Genomic DNA, 20,760 nt, shown 5'->3' with positions numbered 1-20,760 from the left:
TTCCAATTTCAATTTATCTATCAGTGATCTATTCTTTCGATAATTCAGCAAGGCATGAAAGACTTCGAGTTCTGGTCCCCTTGCCTCAGTCATCTCACTTTAGCTTTTTGACTTTCCATTTGAAACCTTCTAAACAACATTTCTTCCATTTCACACCTCACTACCCTTTATTCCACAGCAAAAACATCCGACCAATTCTCCTCCGTCTCTAGCTCATCCAACTATCTAATTTTTTTAACTAACCACATATTTCACATCCACACACCCAAAGACCTTTTTGTTCCATTTGGATACCTTAACTTTTAATCCTTTAAGTTTCTTCATGAACTTCTACCCATCCCGCCCCTGACTATCCTCATTATTCCACCAGGATAAACTAAATCTTTTAAGTTTTTATGAGTCAGCCAAGCATTCTTGAATCTGAACGGAAATGGACCCCAAGTAACCTTAGAAGTATCTAGCAAAACTGGAAAGTGATCTGAGGTAATTCTGGGCAACATCGTTTCTCTAAAAGTGGGAAAGATGTCCATCCAACCCCCTGAGAACATATATCTGTCTAGCCTACAACAAATCGGTATATCCCTGAAGTCAGACCACGTGTACTTTGCATTCAATAAAGGTGCATCGTGAAGTTCCAACTCATTGATCAATTTATCGAAACACGACATGCTCGTAGTTGTGGATATGTTGTTCATCTTTTCGCTCAAAGTTCTAACCAGATTAAAATCTCCTCCCAAGCACCACTTGTCACCACAAATTGTTCTCAAACCCGCCAATTCATCCCAAAATATTTCTCTTTCTCTTGGCTTACACAGTCCGTAAATAGCTGAGAACCACCATTTGATATCATCATTAAGTTGGATCTCTATCGAGACCGAAAACTCCCCTATCAAGTTATCACTGACCACCACTACTCTGGGATCCCACATCACTAGAATACCCTCTGATCTTCCTATTGCCGGTAAGAAAACCCACTTAAGAAATCTAGTCTTCCACAAACTTGCAACAAATCTACCATCCAGCGTCTGTCTCTTGACTTCTAAAAGCACCGCAATGTCCGGTTTTTCCTTACATAATGCGGTACGAATTAATCCCCTCTTTCTTGTTGCCCCTCTTCCCTAATATTCCATGAGCATATCTTCATAAAAAGCATTTGAACCCTTGAAAACCAAGCCTTTCTCGTAATTAATCCTGAACTTCAATCTTTTTAGTTCCCTACTTAAAACATTGACTGCTTAACTCCTTCCCAACACTTATAAATCGAATGCACCGCCGAAGCTTCATCCTTATCTTGGGACTTATTCCCCATCTTAGCCCCTGTAAAATTTGATCTCTCTTTACCCGGCTCAACATCTCTCCTCGGTTGCCCTCCTCCCCCTAAAAGACCGCTAGACATCCCCAGAACGGAGAACGACGCATGAAGAATAGAATGAAGATTGAAAAGAAATGATGATTGAATACAAGAGAGTACCTCTCCCACTAAAGGTTACGCATTTTCCTGCTGAAGTGCCCCAGTATTTCACATAGGACCAGGTGAAGATGAGAACATCCCCTTTAAATCTGCGACCTCATCTTCAGTATGTACTGAAAAATCTGAATGGCATGAAATATGGCTGTCTGAAACAAAAGATTCATCTCCTTCCTCTGAGAAATCATCTTCTAAGTCGTTGAAAATAGATTCTTCCCTATCTCCCAAGTCAACCTCCCCCAACAAAAAGTCCTCCTGGTTCTCACCCTTTTCGAGACCAACTTTGTTCTCATTAATATTCCTGAATTTTCTTCTTCTGTACGTTTTCTCAAAGGTAGGCGATATATCTTTTATACCATCAGCTCCTCTAAGTCTGGTACGACCTTCAAACCTTTGTTTGATCATGGAATAGATAGGGTGATCTTCTGAAATCACTAACCTCTTTAGGGGCGATTCTTTGTAAGATCTTAACCACATTGCCCCCTAATGGAGGAGCCGACATAACATTAGAAATAATTGGTCGACGCTCGGCCTCCTTAGGAAGAACAAGAGTCTTCTTATCTTTCACCAATACCTCATTGATGCAAATCCCGATACCTTCCACTCTATCTCTTAAATAAGGTCCATGCTCTCGCCTTACACCAGATTCCTTGACGACAATATTAGAGCGACTGGTGGATCCCGCAACTTCGTCTTATTTTCTACGAATATTTGACTTCCCCCATCGTGCCAACATCCTCTTACCATTTACCACGACCTGAGCGTACGATTGATGTTCGTAATACTCATAGGCTGCTAAATCAATAGAATCAACCTCGATTCTAATCTCTATAATCCCTTCTTTCAACTGAATTTGCATCCCACTGCTAATAAATCCTCCTTTAGTACCTCTCACCTTAATCTTTGATGCCACATCTCTGAAGCATGCAATGTCATCACTTATATCCAACAAACCACTGCATAGATCCCCGATTTTAAAAGTATCAGAAGACCAAAAATTCCAAGGTAGACCAAAAATCCTGACCCAATTGCTGCAACATTCGTAAACCATGTCCTTATTGATTTCTGGTCTCCACTCAAAAACCAAATACACCCTTCCATCAAAAAACCTCTCTTGAGGTTTAAAAAATATGAATACTCTGGCTGATTGGAAGGCCACCACACTGCCTTATTAGCTAGAAAATGAAAGAGCTAAATTCTCCTGTTGACAGAGTTACCAAAAACAGTCTGAATCTGCTCCCACGAAGTGTTAACCCTTCCGTTTGTAACAATAAGTGCTTCATACCAGTTATTAACCAGCCTCTGTCTACTACCATCCTCGACTTACTTCGTCTCTCGATGATGCTGCCACTCAACTTTTTTGTCTTTATTAGAAGTGTTGTTAACTCTTCCTCGAGCAATATCACGATCGAGAATAGGCTGGACCTTCATCTGATTTTTTCCAACAAATAATATAGCCAATATATTTGATATTCTTTTCCAACCCCACAAATTAAGACCGCTTGGCACTATGACGAGCTGTTTTCTGGCGAACTGGCTATATTTGGACACTTCTAGGAAACTTCCTCATTTGTTGTTATATCTTTGGATGGTAAACAAAGTATTAGTACTCCTGAACTGATTGAAAGGCAGACACGAAGATGAAACTAAATTAAGATTATAATGACCTTTTTCATAAATAAACGTGCAAATATGGTAACGATTATTATTTTATGCATCTAAGTCAATGATCATATTTAGATTATATCTTTTAATTATTTATTTTTAAAAATTTATTTTCGGTAAAAAAAAGTGCAACAAGTTACAATTCCAAAGTTTTCAAGGTTTCATCTATAACAAGTTTCACAGCTTGCAAAAAATGACGAAAAATAATACTTTAAAAATTGTAATCCTGTTAATAATATAAAACCAGAGTAACAAAAGATAGAAATAAAATCAATGTGTTGAGTTATTTATCGTGTTTAATCATTTTACGTTGTGCTCGACATTAATTCATAACTTCAAGCCCATCAATAATTGAGTCAATACCTAAAGTTTGAGCAATCTCTATTTTAATGTAAATTAGTAATTACATATTTTTCATAAAATTTTAATCTCATAATAGTTTAAATGTGATAAAATACTTTAAAAAATGGAAGACGCGAATTTAAAGATGGCAACACGGTAGAGAGAAGATTTGAAAATAGGAGAAATAGTAGTAGAAGAGTAGGTCTTGGTTATATATTGTGTTTCGATTGTTTCATAATTCAATATTTTTTAAAAATAATTTTTTTTTAAAACTATTGGGGGAGCTCAACCCCCCACCCAAGCTGAAAAATTGGGGTGGGGAAGTGCAACAACCCGCCCCCTGCTGACTTCGACTCTGGACAGAACGAAAAGATCACGAAACAAAAAACTGACAGTTGATTTGTATCTTAAGATACAATGGTTACTCCATTTCTGCATCAGATTACATTAGATGGTTTGATAAGCATAACCAGGCATTGCTTATAGCCAATATCAGCCACTCGTTTGATAACATACATGCAAAGTACCATGAAAAAGTGAAAAGCTACTTGTAAGAAGCAGGACAATGAGTTGTATGAAAGGAAAATTCAAATTTACTATAATCTACCTTCAAATCCACAATTCCAGCTAAAATTGTCGTTGCATCCATCATTTCCACCTTCTCCATTGGCATCATTATGCTATGGTTTCAAACAAGAGAAGAAAATTATGAGGAATTGACAAAAAAATGTTACAATGGAGATAGAAACCATCGAAATATGTGTTACCTTGTTGTTGTATGACACAAGGTCGTATAATGTAAACCCGTCGTGTGCAATTACAAAATTAATACTATGGTATGGCTTGCGCTTATTGACCTAAAGAGGAAACGAACATCGATTGTTATTTGACAGTATGATCTCACACAATCATAACAACTTACTAAGATGACCATGGGTACTTGCTATATATGGTACTGAGAGAAGTCAATGCTGTTTGTATGCGTACTTTGGGCGAAAATCAAAATAACAAGTGGTACTAGTTAGGAAAATAAAACTATGACCTTATTAATTGGCTAAATGCGAGTTTTAAATGAAACCATGTATCTCATGTCTTACATGTCAAAACGAAATAAGAGAAACTCCATATTTGTGTCATTATTAACTTCCTAATACAATCCAATCTTTTACCAAGGAAAAATTAGTAAATTAATCCAATTACATTTTACCATCGGTAAGTTTTAAAGTCATATGCAGGGAAGGCATTTAACTAAAACATCAGTGGAAAAATTGAGAAAGAAACCAGATAATACATATGAGTAGATTGGAATTGTCTACAACAAATAGGATGAGATAGGGTGTAAATGGACCAAATCGAGGGAATATCAAGAAAAGGCTCGAGTTTGAGGATAGCTGAAAATATTTTTGCATGTTTGCGAGCTATTTGAACTATTGTTTAAATCAAACCCCAAAACAATCCCTAAAAAAATAAAAAAAATTTATTTTTTATTTTTTTATTTTTGGAAGACATGGACCCCGTGTAAGGGTCCGGGTCCGGGTAGGCGCTGGAAATTCACATTTCGAAAGAAAAAAGGGCACGGACCCCGTGTAAGGGTCCGGCTACAGGTTCATGTACCTACTGGAATGGTAAATTAACGGAAATAAGTTTAAAATGATTTTTAGCAATGCATGAATTATTTCTTTGCATTATTTAAATTATTTATGTTTTGTGATGCACGTTAAAATGTTTCTTGAGTTTCATATTTCAGGCGATTATTCGATGCGGGATCGAGGAAAAGAGACCGGCGACGATTTTGGCAATTTTAAAATGTGGTATTTTATTCTAAGTTAGGATTGAGGCATTTTAAAGGATTTATTATTTGGTTTTTAGCATTTTAAAGACTAATTTATTTATTTAGTGATTTTAGGATTTTAAAACTTTTAAAGTTTAGCAAGTGGACATTTTATTTTAAATTAGGGGGTTTTATTAGAGGTGAGTAGGTAATTATTATTTTAATTACCTTGTTAATTATGTAATTAAGCAATTTTTGTTATCCCTAATTACCTAAACTCACTCACACACAGACATTTACACACCTCACACACGAGACACACATAATTCATTCCATCTCATTTCAGACTTTTGAGAGCAAAATAAAACCTAGAGTTCTAAGAAAACTCAGTAGCAGCCCCCTCCCTTCAAAGATTTCAGCAATTCTCGCCACTTTTCTTCAAGAAATCGTGCCACGTTCGTCCCGGATCAACCCTCGCACTCGTTCCTCTTCGGTATCGTCGGTTCGGTAATTTTAAATATCAAAAGGCATGTATAATCTTTTGTTTTTGCATCAATCTTGTTATATTATATGTTCTTATGTTTATTATGTGTATAAATTCATGTGTGTTGTGCAAAGTTTGAGCAAAAATGATTGGATCGCTTTTGAAAGGATTTTTGGATCTCAAAACTCGAAATTTGCTATCATTTTAAATACTGCGACTTTTCTGAAAAACTTTCAACATATAAAACGTAGTACTTTTCCATACCTTCGATTTGACAGTAAATTCGAAATTTTTGGATAAGAAATGAGTGAGTTAGGATCGTTTTTGTGGGACTGCTCAAACTGCAATTTTCTGAAAATATGTTCTTGATGAATTTTTGAAGTTTATTTGTTGCAGGCTTCGTTGGGAACCGTTGGGTGATTGTTGCTGCGTTTAAGCATTGTGAGTATGATGTTGATATGGTTTTTGGTGTGTCGGTTCGTGTCGATAGGCACTTGATTGCATTAGAAGTCGTGGGATGCGTTTTGGTGTCAAAATGTCGTGTTTACGGGTTGTGTTGCGTTGTTTGGTGTGCGTCGTCGTTTGGGACGTTTGTATGGGTTTGAGTCAATGCCATAGTATCCTAGGATGAGTCTCGAGGTGTTGGTTTACGGACCGTATGATTGAGTTAGGAGGAATAAACCACTAATGTAGTGTCTTTCCCTTCCCGCAGGTACACGGACCCAAAGCCGGACCCTTACACGAGGTCCGTGTCTTCCAAAAAAAAATTTATTTTTTTAGGGATTGTTTTGGGGTTTGATGTCATGATTTAGTACGATGATTAAACTAGGTCAAGTTCCGAGAGATTTAAAACGTTATAAGGAAATTTGTCATTTTGGGTGTGAGCATGACTAATACGTCTAAGTTATGAAAAATAAGTGTTTGAACTCATGTTAGTACGTGCAGCAGTGGCCCCAAACGAGATCCAACGATTCCCTCAACGCCAAGTAAGTATGTTCGACGTGCAAAAGAAAATATTTGAAGTTTTTGAGGTATGCTAAATGTCTTGTGACCAATTATGAACAGGTTTGGTAGTCGGTGAACGTGGCCGAGGACCTCCTCTCTATTCCGGTAATGCATGACCGGGTTTAGATCAGGGATTGGAAAGTGGTAAAGCATGACCAGGGACCAATCCACCCGATAAAGCATGATCGGGGATCTCATGTATGTGGCAGTGGATTTACCCTGTCAGCCCAGCACTGTGGTTTAGTCTGATTAGGCCCATTTATGTATGAGTCACTTACTTTGAAACATATTTCTACGCAAAATGATGAAGTTTATGCATGTTGCATCAATGTTTATGAAAAGTTTTACGTTGATGGCATAAACTTCATCATTTGGCGTAGAGATATATTTCAAAGCAAGTGATCCATACATAAATGTGCCTGATCAGACTAAACCACAGTACTGGGCTGGCAGGAAAAATCCACTACCACATACATGAGATCCCCTGTCATACTTTACTGAGTGGATTTGTCCGTGGTCATGCTTTACCGCTTTCCAATCCTGATCTAAACCCGGTTATGCTTTACCGGGGTGGAGAGGTCCTCGGTCACGTTCACCGACTCCCAAACCCGTTCATAATTGGTCACAAGACATTTAGCATACCTCAAAAACTTAAAATATTTTCTTTTGCACGTCGAACATACTTACTTGACGTTGGAGGATTCGTTGGATCTCGCTTGGGGCCACTGCTGCACGTACTAACATGAATTAAAACACTTATCTTTCATAACTTAGACGTATTAGTCATGCTCACACCCAAAATGACAAATTTCCTTATGACGTTCTAAATCTCTCGGGACTTGACTTCGTTTAATCATCGTACTAAATCACGACATCAAACCCCAAAACAATCCCTAAAAAAAATTTTTTTTTTGTTTGGAAGACACGGACCCTGTGTAAGGGTCCAGGTCCGGGTCCGTGTAGGCGCTGGAAATTCACATTTCGAAGGAAACAAGGGCACGGACACCGTGTAAGGGTCCGGCTACGGGTCCGTGTACCTACTGGAATGGTAAACTAACGGAAATCACTGTACTTGGGGCTTAATCCTCCTAATTCGACCATACGGACCGTGAACCAACACCTCGAGACCCATCCTAGGATGCTATGACAATGATTCAAACTCCCATGACGCCTCAAAACAACGTTGCAAACCATACGACGCAACTCAAACTGTGAACACGACATTTTGACACCAAAATGTTTCCTACGACTTCTAATGCAACCAAGTGCCTATCGACACGAAACGAATCACCAAAAATCATCCCAACATCATACTCACAATACTTAAATGCAGCAACGATCACCCAACGGTTCCCAACAAAGCCTGCAACAAATAAACTTCAAGAATTCATCAAGAACATATTTTCAGAAAATTGCAGTTTGAGCAGTCCTCGAAAACGATCATAACTCACTCGTTTCTTGTCCAAAAATTTCGAATTTACTGTCAAATCGAAGCTATCGAAAAGTATTACGTTTTATATGTTGAAAGTTTTTCCAGAAAATCGACCGAAAAATCGCAGTATTTAAAATGACAGCAAATTTCGAGTTTTGAGATCCGAAAATCATTTCAAAAGCGATCCAACCATTTTTGCTCAAACTTTGCACAACATACATGAATTTTTACACATAATAAACATAAGAACATATAATATAACAAGATCGATGCAGAAACAAAAGATTATACATGTCTTTTGATATTTAAAGTTACCGAACCAACGATACCGAAGCGGGGAAGATGCGAGGGTTGATCCTGAACTATTAGTGGCTGGATTTTCTTGAAGAAAAGTGACGAAAACTTGCTGGAAAACTGAAGGGAGCTAACCGAATCGATTTGTTTACACCGCTAAGATGAGCCACCTATCTTACAAGACACCCATAACAGGTGAAAAGTTTGGAAACTATTTAAAATTTCGATCAATGAAGATTATTCTACAGGGGTAGATTTTAGGGACTTTTCTCAATTTGGTTTTTTTTGTTCCTAACGTGCCAAAATGGTCCTTAATATTACGGAATTTAGCATCTGATTAAATCCTTGATGTTAGCAAAACATTAGAACTAACATATTTGAGCACGTGATAGTCACGTGAAAGTTAAGGAACGAATTAGGCGCATGAGACAAAAAATGAACCATTTCGGGAAAAGCGGCAATTATTTTGTTATTATGCTAAATTAAATTTTTTGCTACAACCGCCTTTTTGTTAGAACATATATGCGGATGTAATAATAGTTATCATAATTCAAAACATGCGTGCTTTCCACTTATTACATTTATATTTTTTTATAATTATTTAATTTAAAATTTATTTTTGCCTCCATCCTAGCGTTGTACTGTCGTTTCTTATGGGGGAAGGCTTCTCTGCTAATTTCTACCATTACATTTATATTTACATTTCCAACGCTTTCATGGTCATCAAAACAGATACATAAAATAACGAATACAATTTTATTTTTGCTTTGTTAGCTATGGTTGGTACAAGTGGGTTTTTTTTTTTTTTGGTTGGTACAAGTGGGTTGACGATTCTTATCATCATTCATCTTGTTGGCACAAGTGGATTGATGATTTTTTTCATCATTAATCTTATAGTAGAGGTTAACTCCATCAAACTCACTCCTATATAAATCAAACCTCGGAATCATACATATGAAATTATTTCAAGCTAACCTGATTTGACCCTATTAAACTAAAGCCTAACCTAAGAATTTAATTTTAAGACTTTTTTTCAATCACAAGGTTGCATCACATATCCTTCTCAATTATGCTACCCAACTTCTTGGGCTCATTCGTACATTTGAAAGCTTTAACAGTTTCATTGTTGAGATTATGTTACACAAATCCCTTGCTCAACTCCATGTTTGTAAATAAACGTTTTGAAGGCATGATAACCTTGTATGATTACTGTTATTCTTAGCTCTCTCATCATCATAAAAAATTGATATTCGAATATTTGCTTTTGGCACCTTTTCCTGATGCCAAAATATCTCAAAACACAAGAATGCTAATCCATTTGCAGAACTCAACAATAAGAAAAAGACATCACACTTGCACAGTCAAATAAAACTAACAATAGCTATTACAACATGAAAAGAAGGATAACTAAGAATCAAGGCATGAACAAAGTGGCAAAGAAAAGTATGATCTTGTGGGCACAAACACTACAAATAACAGCTAGATAGATAACCGTAAAAAAATCAGTAACATTACATGACACTTACTTTGTAAAGGTCAGCAGAACCTGCAATCATAGTAGCAAATCTTCCTTTCACACCGCAGTCACCCTGTACAAATATGACATTTAATGATTAGGGAAAAAAATAATGATGATGGGCGCATGCTAAGATCTATAATTTTCAATCACAAATCCTCCTAGTATCAAATTTGGTGTCCATTGCCATATATAAAATGTAGTGTTAGAAATATATTCATAGAACTGCCTTCATGATAGAGCCAATCCCTAAGTGGGAAGAATGAACAGTATAACAAACACGACAAGCACTCCTCAATATAAAATATAAAAAAACAATTAAAATGAAGGCACTGGAATATATTGAAAAATGCATATTGGATTTCTTTGGGGAATGCACGACGGTGACATAAAAATTGTACCAAACCCGAAATCCTCTTCATATCTTCTAATCTGAAACCATGTTGAATTTTATCAAGAGAACAAAACTTATGCAAAATCCATTTTTTTGCAACTCCAAGAGAAATTATGCATGCAGTCCAAATAATACAATAGAATAATGGCAGAAAATGACTGGTCCAGGTTCATTTTATTCAACCAAGAACATGCTGTTGGTTCCTTCAAAAGTTTAACAAATTTCCCTGAAGGAAAGGTTGTCAAAGGATGAGATGAAAATAAATCTGAGAATGACAAAAATACAGTTTATGAAACCATATGGAATTGACTTTTTCATTTGAATATTCTTTAAATATTACAGAAATTTTATCTGCTGGTAGCTGTTGAATAAAAACCTCACTTAAAACAGGATTCTCCGATTAGGCCAAGGATGCAGAACTTCACAGGCCAGGGAATGTGGGAATTTATAAATGGATGACACTACAACTTGATTTTTGTGTGATTCTCACACCAATATAATAAAAAGTACATATCAATTGAAGTTATTAGAGAGTATAATTGAATTGAATTAATATCTGCCACAAATTGCCATAATTTTTAGATGAATTTTCCAGCAGCCTATCGTCCATTTTACGAAACAGAGAGCCATCCAGCTTCACAGAAAATGTGAACATGTCTTTAAAATGAGTCCATGGGGATTTTTGTTAAAAAATTGTAATTATCTTATTGGTGTAAGTTTCTTTGCTTGTATCACCTTTATAAATCTTCTAACATCATCTCGGTACATCCCGTTCCATTCAGCCCACCTATAACCCAAATAAATCGGCACATTAATTTCGTATGCACACATGCACGTGAATAAATTAACAAACAAGAAAATAAAACAAAACAGTAGGAACGAATAAAGCAAAAGCATTCAACGGTTGGATAATGGCATATGTCCAAAGCTCTTGATAAATGAAATGGGTATCATGATTACTTAATCTATTCTCATGAAAACACAATTCCCACCCACAAGTGCATAACATACCTCCACATCTTGTAAATTGTGAAGAACCAAAATTTTACTATACAAAGAGACAAAGTATCAAGTTGATTTTAGTTTTGCATTGAAGATGAATTATGTCATAGAGGAGAATAAATTACATGCAACCTTTGGCATGGAGGGAGAAGACCTAAAGTCATATTGGTGATTAATGTCATAAACCATGCAACCTTTGGTATGGAGGGGGAAGGCCTAAAGTCACATCGGTGATATTTAAGTCCATAAACCATGCAACCTTTGGCATGGAGGGGGAAGACCTAAAGACACATTGGTGATTACATGCCATAAATCATGCAACCTTTGGCATGGAGGGGGAATACTTAAAATCACATTGGTGTCTATAAATAGTGACAAAGGAATAAGTGAAATCACACCAAAACAACATCAAAAGTTCTCTCCAAAAATTGCAATTTTCGAGTACCAAAATTCTGCCCAATTTCAGAAAGTTTTGATCATTGTTTTATACGTCCAAATCCGATCTCCACCGTTCAGAATATACCTACACGTGTTTGGAGCAACATATCCAAAATTCAGATCGATCCAACGGTTCTATTAGACAAAAACATTTTTGCAAGGTGACTGATTTTTTAATGTCAAATTCAACTTGTTCATTCCAAGATTTTTGGAACAATCTTTCAGGTAAGTGGGTTTATATGTTTTAAAGATTATGTATGTTTTAAAATTCGATCGTCTACTGCATGATGTGAATAAGTGTGGATTTCAAAAATCACTATGTTGCTTCAAATCGTTTCGTTCCGTCTGTTTGTTCGTTTATGCTTCTCCGTTTCGTTCTATGTTAATGTCATTCTGTTCGAACCAATTTTTCTCCGAATGATAACCTAAACCAATCTATTTCCTAAAATAGATAAATTGTCTTTACAGTACGATCAAAACGAAAATGCAGTTACGAACAACGATAAACAAAATATAACAAAAAGAAAACTTATTATTCTTCTTCGAAATTGGGCTTAATCACCATCCCCAAAACTGATATTGCTCTTCATCCTCCAATTGATCTTCCCTCAAATCTCGAACACAGAAGAATATATACGTATAATCTTTAAATATTCAAGATGCATAAACATATACATCAAATGACAAATCTCCCAAGTATCGACAAGCAAGAAATCATCATAATTAGTCTTGATCTCATATCAAGAAACAAATTTCAAATAACAAGTAGAACTGAAATTCTTTACCATTTCAAATCAAGTTGTAACAGTGCTAAAACAAATATTTTCTCATGCTTACAATAAACAATACATATCTTAACCATCGAACTTTTCAAGAATATCACAACCAAACAACGGTTATATAATAAACAATTTAGTGGTTCGATATTCGAATAGTGATTTCGAAATCGTATTTCAAACCAACGGTTCAAAAAAGGGTTCAAAGAATGCAATGGCCATATCATGGTCAATCGATTTAAATCATACATATCGACTTTTAAAACAAAAGCCTACTTGCTGTAACTTGAATCGATATGCGAATAAAGCTGGCCGCTGGTTGCGTCAGGAAGCTGTTGCAAAGCTTCAGTAACTCTGACCGCTGCTACTTGGAGATGGACAAAATCGCCGTTGGACTATTGTTTGACAAGTTGCTATAATTCTTCCGCCGGTGCTAACAGTTGGACAGAACCTCGGTACTAATGGTTGCTCGAGAAAATGACAGAATCTCGCCGCTGGATATACACGAATTTTGAGAGAGTTTTGGAGCTTGAGATGTGTGATTTTTTATGGCACTCGGTCATCTATTTATAGGCGAGGCAATAGGCTAAATATGGTAAACTTCATTGTGGTCATAATCAGCCTTAATTCGTCAGTTGCAAAACTGTAAATATGCCCCATCATTGGCTTTAAATCCGGCCATTACCATTGTCATTCGAAACTGGTCATCAGATGAACTCGAGCTGTTCTAGAAATATCTGATATCGAGATGCCAGATATCTCGCTATTCACATATTCGTCGCTCACATTTCTCGTCTTTCATACATCTGGCCATTCACATTTCTCGCCGTTTGCAAGTCGAGCCGCTAAAAGTCGAGCCGTTCTAAATCGAGCTGCTGGTTGGAATTTTCACTGTCTTCACACTCACCATGTCAAGGGCATCTCAATGCAATCTATAAAATTATGAGATATTTGAAATCAACTCGTACAAGAGGGTTACTCTTTGCGAAAAATGATGATAAAAAATTGAATGCTTTCGCTGATAATGATTGGGACCAGATCAATCATGGATCGAAAGCTAACTTCTGGATATTGTACAATGGTGTGGGGAAATTTAGTAACATGGCGAAGCGATAAACAATCAGTTATTGCAAGAATCAGTGCAAAAGTCGAGAATAGAGCTATGACTCATGGGGTACGTAAACTCACGTGGATAGAAAAAAAGTAATGAAGGAGTGTAAAATTCAGCGTGAAGACCCAATGAGAATTTATTGTGATAACAAGTAAGCTATCAATATAGCTCACAATCTAGTTCAGCGTGACAGGACTAAACATACATAGGTTGAGTGTCACCTCTTTAGAGAAAAAATGGTTGAAGGATTCTATGCGTGGAGTATGAGCCTGCATCTCACCAATTAGCAGATCTTACAAAAGGATTGTCAGAGCAAACACTGGAGTTTCTTGTAGACAAGCTTGGTCTCGTCAACATTTACCAAGCTTGAAGGGTAGGGTAGAAAATATTTATAATTTAAATCACTATATATTTAGGTGATTTGATAGGATTTTTCTATTCTCTATTTTTGGTAAGGTAGGATTTTATTATGCCACAATTCTTGGGATTTAAATTTCTATTGCACACGTTATTACTTATTCTACATACATCAATAAAATCAACATTTTCTCCCTCTATTTCAGTTTTCCATATATATACTGCGGCTAATGCAAGACAAAATATGCCAACATCTATAGAGTTCCTAGAGACTAAATAAAAAATATCTCAGAGATTACCTATCCCAATTTGGAAATCTTCCAACAAGATAAAGACCGCCACAATCCCAAGGCTCGGCAATGATTTTACACCTCGATAAAATTGTATCTTTGGCAATTTCCTGCACCATTTAATAATATTAAGGCAGCAAATAGCTAAACTCTATTGCTTGTGTGGCAGTCAGAAAATAGTTCTATTCACAAGCAAATATGTCTACTTTGGATTGTAGGTTGTGTGTTATTTGACATCTATAAACCAAATTAATTTTGTAAGAATCTTTCCTTTAAAAATATATGTATCTTGTACAGAATTAAGTGTTCAGAAAATAAGAGGAATACAAGTCTTTCATTTTCCTCAAACTGTTCATTGTTTTTTCACTTTTCAATAACCAATATTGTATTGTTGTTCGATAAGTAAATCATATAACATGCTCAGATTCTCTAGATTTTCTACATGGAAAGGGATATCAAATTTTATGGTACAAGGAAAAATGCACGCAGACGTTGAAAACCGAAAAGACGAAGGACAAACAGCCAATAGAAGGGGGGATCAAAATTAAAGAAAGTGATAGCTGTTTTTTAACCCACCGAAGAAAACAGCAAATTGAAAAAAAAAACAGAATTTTACTGAAACAAGCCTTGACATCATTCAGATGTCATTCCTGTGACAACTATAATTGCAAATGTTCAGTAACTTACTCGGATCAGTGGGGGAGCATTCAAAGGAGAACCATCAGTTCCTCGGCAGAGCACACTAGCAAGATCAAAGCGGAATCCATCCACATGATAATGAAGTGCCCTACAATTAGAGTGTCAAATAGTTAAAATTCATTCGTATATAGATCGCAGCTAAAACTAAACAAGTCAAAAGGGTTTCCAAGAATCAAAATATATTGTTCTGAAACAATAAAAAGATAATATATTCAAGCGGGAAGTTAAATATTTCCACATTCAAAAAACGATGAACTAAACTCAAAACATAACAAAAATTTATCAGTTTTGTGGTTAACTACATTGTTAATAGTGCTATCAAATCATTTAATCATACTAGAAATACATTTGAAGAATAAAATGTGATACATTCGACAAAGAGGAACGAGTCACCGATCATTTATTAGAAAATGCCTTCCTAATTAAAATGTGCACAAGAGGTGACAACAAATTAAAAAGAAATAGAAGGAAAAACCGAATTCATATGTAATTGCAGAATAATATGTCTGACATTCAAAAAAAATATATCCTCTTATTTTCTAATGATATAGTTATTGATTGGTAAACTATATACAGATCAAAGGAACAAAATCAAATCCCAACAAATCTTGGAAATATCTTATCTTACCAATACTATATATAAAATTCTAGTCTCATTTAAACCCTATCAAATCCTAACTGCTCAACACTCCACCTCAATTTGGTGTGAAGATATCCATCATGCCCATCTTGCTAACTTGTTCTTCAAAGGTTTGTTTGGATAAGCCTTTGGTTAGGAAGTCAGCAACTTGTAGTAAGCTTAGAACAAAAGGAATACATATTACTCCATATTTTTCACAATGGCTGCCTTGTTATCACAGTACAGCTTCATGGGAATTCAGTCAATTTTAGATCCTCCATCACTCCATGACTCTTTTGAACCAATGGCTGCCTTGTTATCACAGTACAGCTTCATGGGAATTCAGTCAATTTTAGATCCTCCATCACTCCATGACTCTTTTGAGCCACAATACTTCACACACTCCTTTTGCCATGGACCTAAATTCAGCCTCCACACTGCTTCTTGCAACTACTTCTTGCTTTTTGCTTCTCCATGTTACCAAGTTGCCCCGCACAAATGTGCAATACCCAGAGTTTGATCTCCGATCAGTCAATGATCCTGCCCAATCAGCATTTGTATACGCTTCGACTTCTCGTTTGTATTTTTTTCAATTAGCAATCCCTTCCATGGAGTTCCCTTTAGATATCTCAGAATTCGATATACAGCTTCAAGGTGTTTTGCACATTGTCAACAAATCATTTTGAGTTTCATGATCAAGCCTATGAGTGGACTCATGGCGTTGTTGCATGACATGTTTTCCCCCTTTCTTTGGGGCCATCTTCCTTGTATAAACTAACCCTTTGGATTGTTTCTCACTTGTCTCCATTGTTATGTTAGTGTGATAAAAAATTGGTTCATATCTAGACAAGCCAAATATTTCATAGTTTCCAAGTTCTATGTTAAAATCAGAATCAATTAAGTGGTCATCTTCACTAACTTTGGATTCCCCCACAGGGTCAAAGTCATATGACCATTGGTTTGCAGGATAACCAACAAAGATACATTTCCTTGCCTTTGGGTCATGTTTCAAAATGCTATGATCAAAGATGTGAACAAATGCTAGACTACCATATATTGAATTTTGGTGATAAAGCACGTATTGGGAAAACCTTTTTGAAAAATATTTATGGGAGATTGGAAATTCAAAATATTGGATGGAAGTCTATATATCAAATAGGTGGCTGTCAAAACTCTCTCCCCAAAGATACTTGGAAATTTCAGTTTCAAAACTACTTACTCGAGCAACTTCAAGAACATGTTTGTTTTTGCGTTCAACCACACCATTTTGTTGAGGTGTATGGGGCAAGAACTTTGGTAAATAACCCCCTGCTCTCGAAAAAACTATCTTAGCCTATTATTAAAGTATTCCCTCCATTATCAGTCCGAAAAATCTTGATCCTAGTGTGAAATCGAGTCTGAACCATTTTGAAAAATTTAGAAAGGTGATTCCTGCATCAGACTTACCTTTCAAAAGGAATACCCGAGTCATCCGTGAATAATCGTCAATAAAAGACACAAACCACCGTTTATCAGTAATAGTTTTTACTTTGCATTGGCCCCAAATGTCACTGTGAATCATGGTAAATGGTGCAGACCTTTTATATGCTGGAGACGGAAAAATAGAACTATGATGTATGGCTAACTCACAAAATTCACAATGCAAAGTACAAATATTTTTGTTGATAAACTTGGGAAACAATCTTTTTAAATAACTAAAGTTTGGATGACCTAACCGAGTACGCCATAATAAAATATCATCGACACTAGAGTGGGAAACTGAGTTGAGACACTTGGTAGGATCACGTCTACCAAGGAAGGATTGAGCAGCAAAAGAGTAAAGGCCACCATCCTGTCTAGCATTGACAATCACCATCTTCGAGGTCAAATCCTAAGATTCACAATGAGAAGACAAAAATTTGACCTGACATTTGAGATCAAAAGTGAGTTTGCTAATTGACAAATGATTATAGAATAAAAGGGGGGATGTGTAACACATTTGTAAGGGTCAAAAGAAGGGGAAGTAACAATAGTTCTTTTCCCTACAACAGATGCAAATGAGCCATCTGCAATTTTAAACTTAAGTTTCCGGTGTACAGCACATGAGGGAAAAAAATGCGATGATCCTGTCATATGGTTTGCTGGCAATTGAATGTGCAATATTTGCACAAGAATAAATACATGTCTTGGCCAAGGAACATGATGGAGTGGATGTGTCTTGGCGGGAGTTAAACACTTTTATCAGATGCTCGAGCTAATCATTTGTTAAAGGGAAGGAATGAGTATGAGGAGGATGAGGGCGTTCCAAAATCTTCCTTGTCTGCTTGAAGATCAAGACCACAAGTGTTTGACCTATTGCTACAAAACTTTTTCTTAAGATGGACTGGTTTACCATGTATTCTCCAGCAAATCGCACAGAAAGAAAGAAGAAAAACAAAAACCCAACCAGCTCAAATCAACAATATATATAACTTCAATTCCTCACTAAATCTGAAATCGAGAAGTTCTAAACTCTACATGCTTCCCAATCCAGCTAGAAGCTCGAACCAAACTGACCAGCAAATACAATGAACTATCACTATCCAAAAAATTCTACCACTCCTACCGAGATGACCAAGATCTGCCGCATAAAGTTCGCGCTCGTGCGGAGATCTTGAAGCAATCCAAACAAAACCCATCTCCTTCAAAGCTCTAAACCAAAGACAGGTCGTGATAGAACAACGAATAAGTAAATGATCCTTATTTTCTCCCTAATTCTGGCACAGCACACACCAATTCGGACACAAAGCACACGAATGCCATTTTTTACATTATCTCACAAGTGGGAAGCTTACCCAACACCGCAGTCCACGAGAATACTTTTAACCTTTGGAGGGATCGGCGCTATCCAAATGGTATTAAAGAGAGAAAATAAAAAATCACTGATCGGAAAGACTCATAGAAGGACTTCACTGAAAAAACACCATAGGAATCCCCATCCGAAACCTTGATATCATCAACCTCCTCAATCAATTTAACCCTCTCTAAAGAACCTAACAATGAACTCAAGTCATTCACTTCCTCATCCCACAGATCCCTCCATAAATGCAAGTCCCAAGATAAAGAAGAAGAGAAGAAAAAATCCTCCAACTGAATAAAATGAGAAATGGGCTTATTATGAACCGATGATAGCTAAAATAAAATCGGATAAAAATCCCTAAAAGAAAAATCTCCCACCTCTCCTCCCAAAACTTGACCATATTACCCTTTCTAGACATTACCCTCACAAACTGGTGAAAAGCTGGATAAATTCTCTAAATAAACTTTCAAATACTTCTAAATATACCTTATCTTGTTAAACTTGCATCCCAACCATTATCCTATAACCCTTTACTCTGGATAACATTCTTCCATAGTAATTCCTCCTCAACAGAGCACCTCCACCACCATTTCCCCATAAGGACCCCCTATTCCTCAGACAAATATCTCCAATACCCAAACCCCCTCTTTCTTTCGGTTTACAAACTTGATCAATTCATCCCACGCAACTGTATGACCCTATTCCTCAGACAAATATCTCCAATACCCAAACCCCCTCTTTCTTTCGGTTTACAAACTTGATCAGTTGATCCCACGCAACCGTATGGCAATGTGAATCTCCATCAACTCCATCCCATAGAAAATCTCTCATAGTCCTTTCCATAATCTCCACTATACCCTTAGGGACCCGAAAAAAGAAATGAAGTCCATTGGTAACGCATTAACACCGCACAAATAAAAGTTAATCTTCCCCCTCAACAAAAAAACTTTCTTTCAACTTGCCAGCTTCTTAGACATCTTTAGATAAAAACAAGTTCCCAGAACGAAATTTTCATCAGATTTCCGCCAAGTGGAATCCCCAGATATGTAATGCGCCAACTTTCCTTCCCACAGCCAATCTCTCGAGCTAACTCTTCCTCTTCTCCTCAAACACAATCAAGGCCTAGCAAGGCACTTTCAACCATATGGCAATGTGCCACAGTTCTTGCATTTATCACAAAACGGTTTTCCCTCGGATCCCATCTCGACTCACAAGGGCCGAACCTTCAGATTCCACGGTGGGTTCAACATGTTTCAGCATCACTTGACAACGAGTTTTCTCACGGCAAACCTCGGAAAACTGTTCCCAAAGGCTGAGCAGAGGTTTCGCCCAAGTACCCAACCTCGAACCTCATCCAATTCCTTATTTAAACCCGCAAGTAAGACAAACATTCCGTTGCAATCCAGATTTGTCTTGTATCACGAACAGTCCTTGCTGCTCTCCCACTCGTCAACATCAAGAAGGTTCAATTCCGGCCATAGAACCATTAACTCGTTGTAATATGTCGTGACATCCTTGTTGCCTTGTTGCATCTGCCATAAACGAGTATTTAGCTCGTACAGTTGGGAGTAATTTTCAGCATCGGAGTTTCTCGGACCGGCTCCCAAACATCACGGGCCGTGGGTAAAAACATGAAAGGTTTTCCGATAGCCGGCTCCATAGAATTGATTAATCATGTCGTGACTCGTGACCAGCGAATTCTCGGAACAACACTGCTTGTATTTCGAGTCAGGTCAAACTCGGGGCTTTCACTTCGCCATTTATAAACCCTAGTTTGACTTTGTCATCAATAACAAGTCAGTGATGACAAGTCAGACTGGTTGATCCCACTCCAAATAATTCTTCCCATTCAATTTTTGGATCGTCATTTGAAGAGAGAATACGAGGGAGCGATAGTTTATTAGATTGCACCACTGTCATCGCTGGAACTGGTGCCAACCATGGCTGCTTTAAAATTCATGGTCAATCCCTGTCTCCAAGACCATGAAGAATAATATGTCTGGCATTCAAGAACATATCCTCTTATTTTCTAATAATAAAGATACTGATTGGTATACTTTATATAGATCAAAGGAACAAAATCAAATCCCAACAAATCTGGGAAATATCCTATCTTTCCTATAATATAAAATCCTAGTCTCAATTGAACCCTATCAAATCCTAATTGCTCGACAATAATCTACATAGTTCATTTCAAGATGTTAAAGAGATCAATTAGTTCCACTAAGATCGTGATTTCAGTGTTTCCGTATTCACAATAAACATGATTCCAATGCAAC

At 36.8% G+C, this 20,760-nt stretch overlaps 1 protein-coding gene across 2 annotated transcripts in view; it reads right to left on the bottom strand.

Moving 5' to 3' along the window:
• LOC140973599 (isoamylase 3, chloroplastic) overlaps positions 1-20,760 on the bottom strand; it is a 47,278-nt gene that overhangs the window by 11,340 nt on the left and 15,178 nt on the right. For both annotated transcript variants that reach the window (XM_073436529.1, XM_073436530.1), the window contains exons 14-19: positions 15,033-15,132; positions 14,355-14,455; positions 11,107-11,158; positions 9,988-10,050; positions 4,243-4,332; positions 4,083-4,155 (exon numbers count right to left, since the gene is read on the bottom strand). In XM_073436529.1, the coding sequence (XP_073292630.1) occupies positions 4,083-4,155; positions 4,243-4,332; positions 9,988-10,050; positions 11,107-11,158; positions 14,355-14,455; positions 15,033-15,132 (479 nt within the window). The remainder of the gene's footprint in view (positions 1-4,082; positions 4,156-4,242; positions 4,333-9,987; positions 10,051-11,106; positions 11,159-14,354; positions 14,456-15,032; positions 15,133-20,760) is intronic.

Source organism: Primulina huaijiensis, chromosome 3 (genome assembly GCF_012295235.1).
Source record: "Primulina huaijiensis isolate GDHJ02 chromosome 3, ASM1229523v2, whole genome shotgun sequence".
In the NCBI taxonomy this organism is placed as follows: Eukaryota; Viridiplantae; Streptophyta; class Magnoliopsida; order Lamiales; family Gesneriaceae; genus Primulina; species Primulina huaijiensis.
Note: the sequence above shows the minus strand (reverse complement) of the source record. Positions and strands in the feature narration are given on the sequence as shown.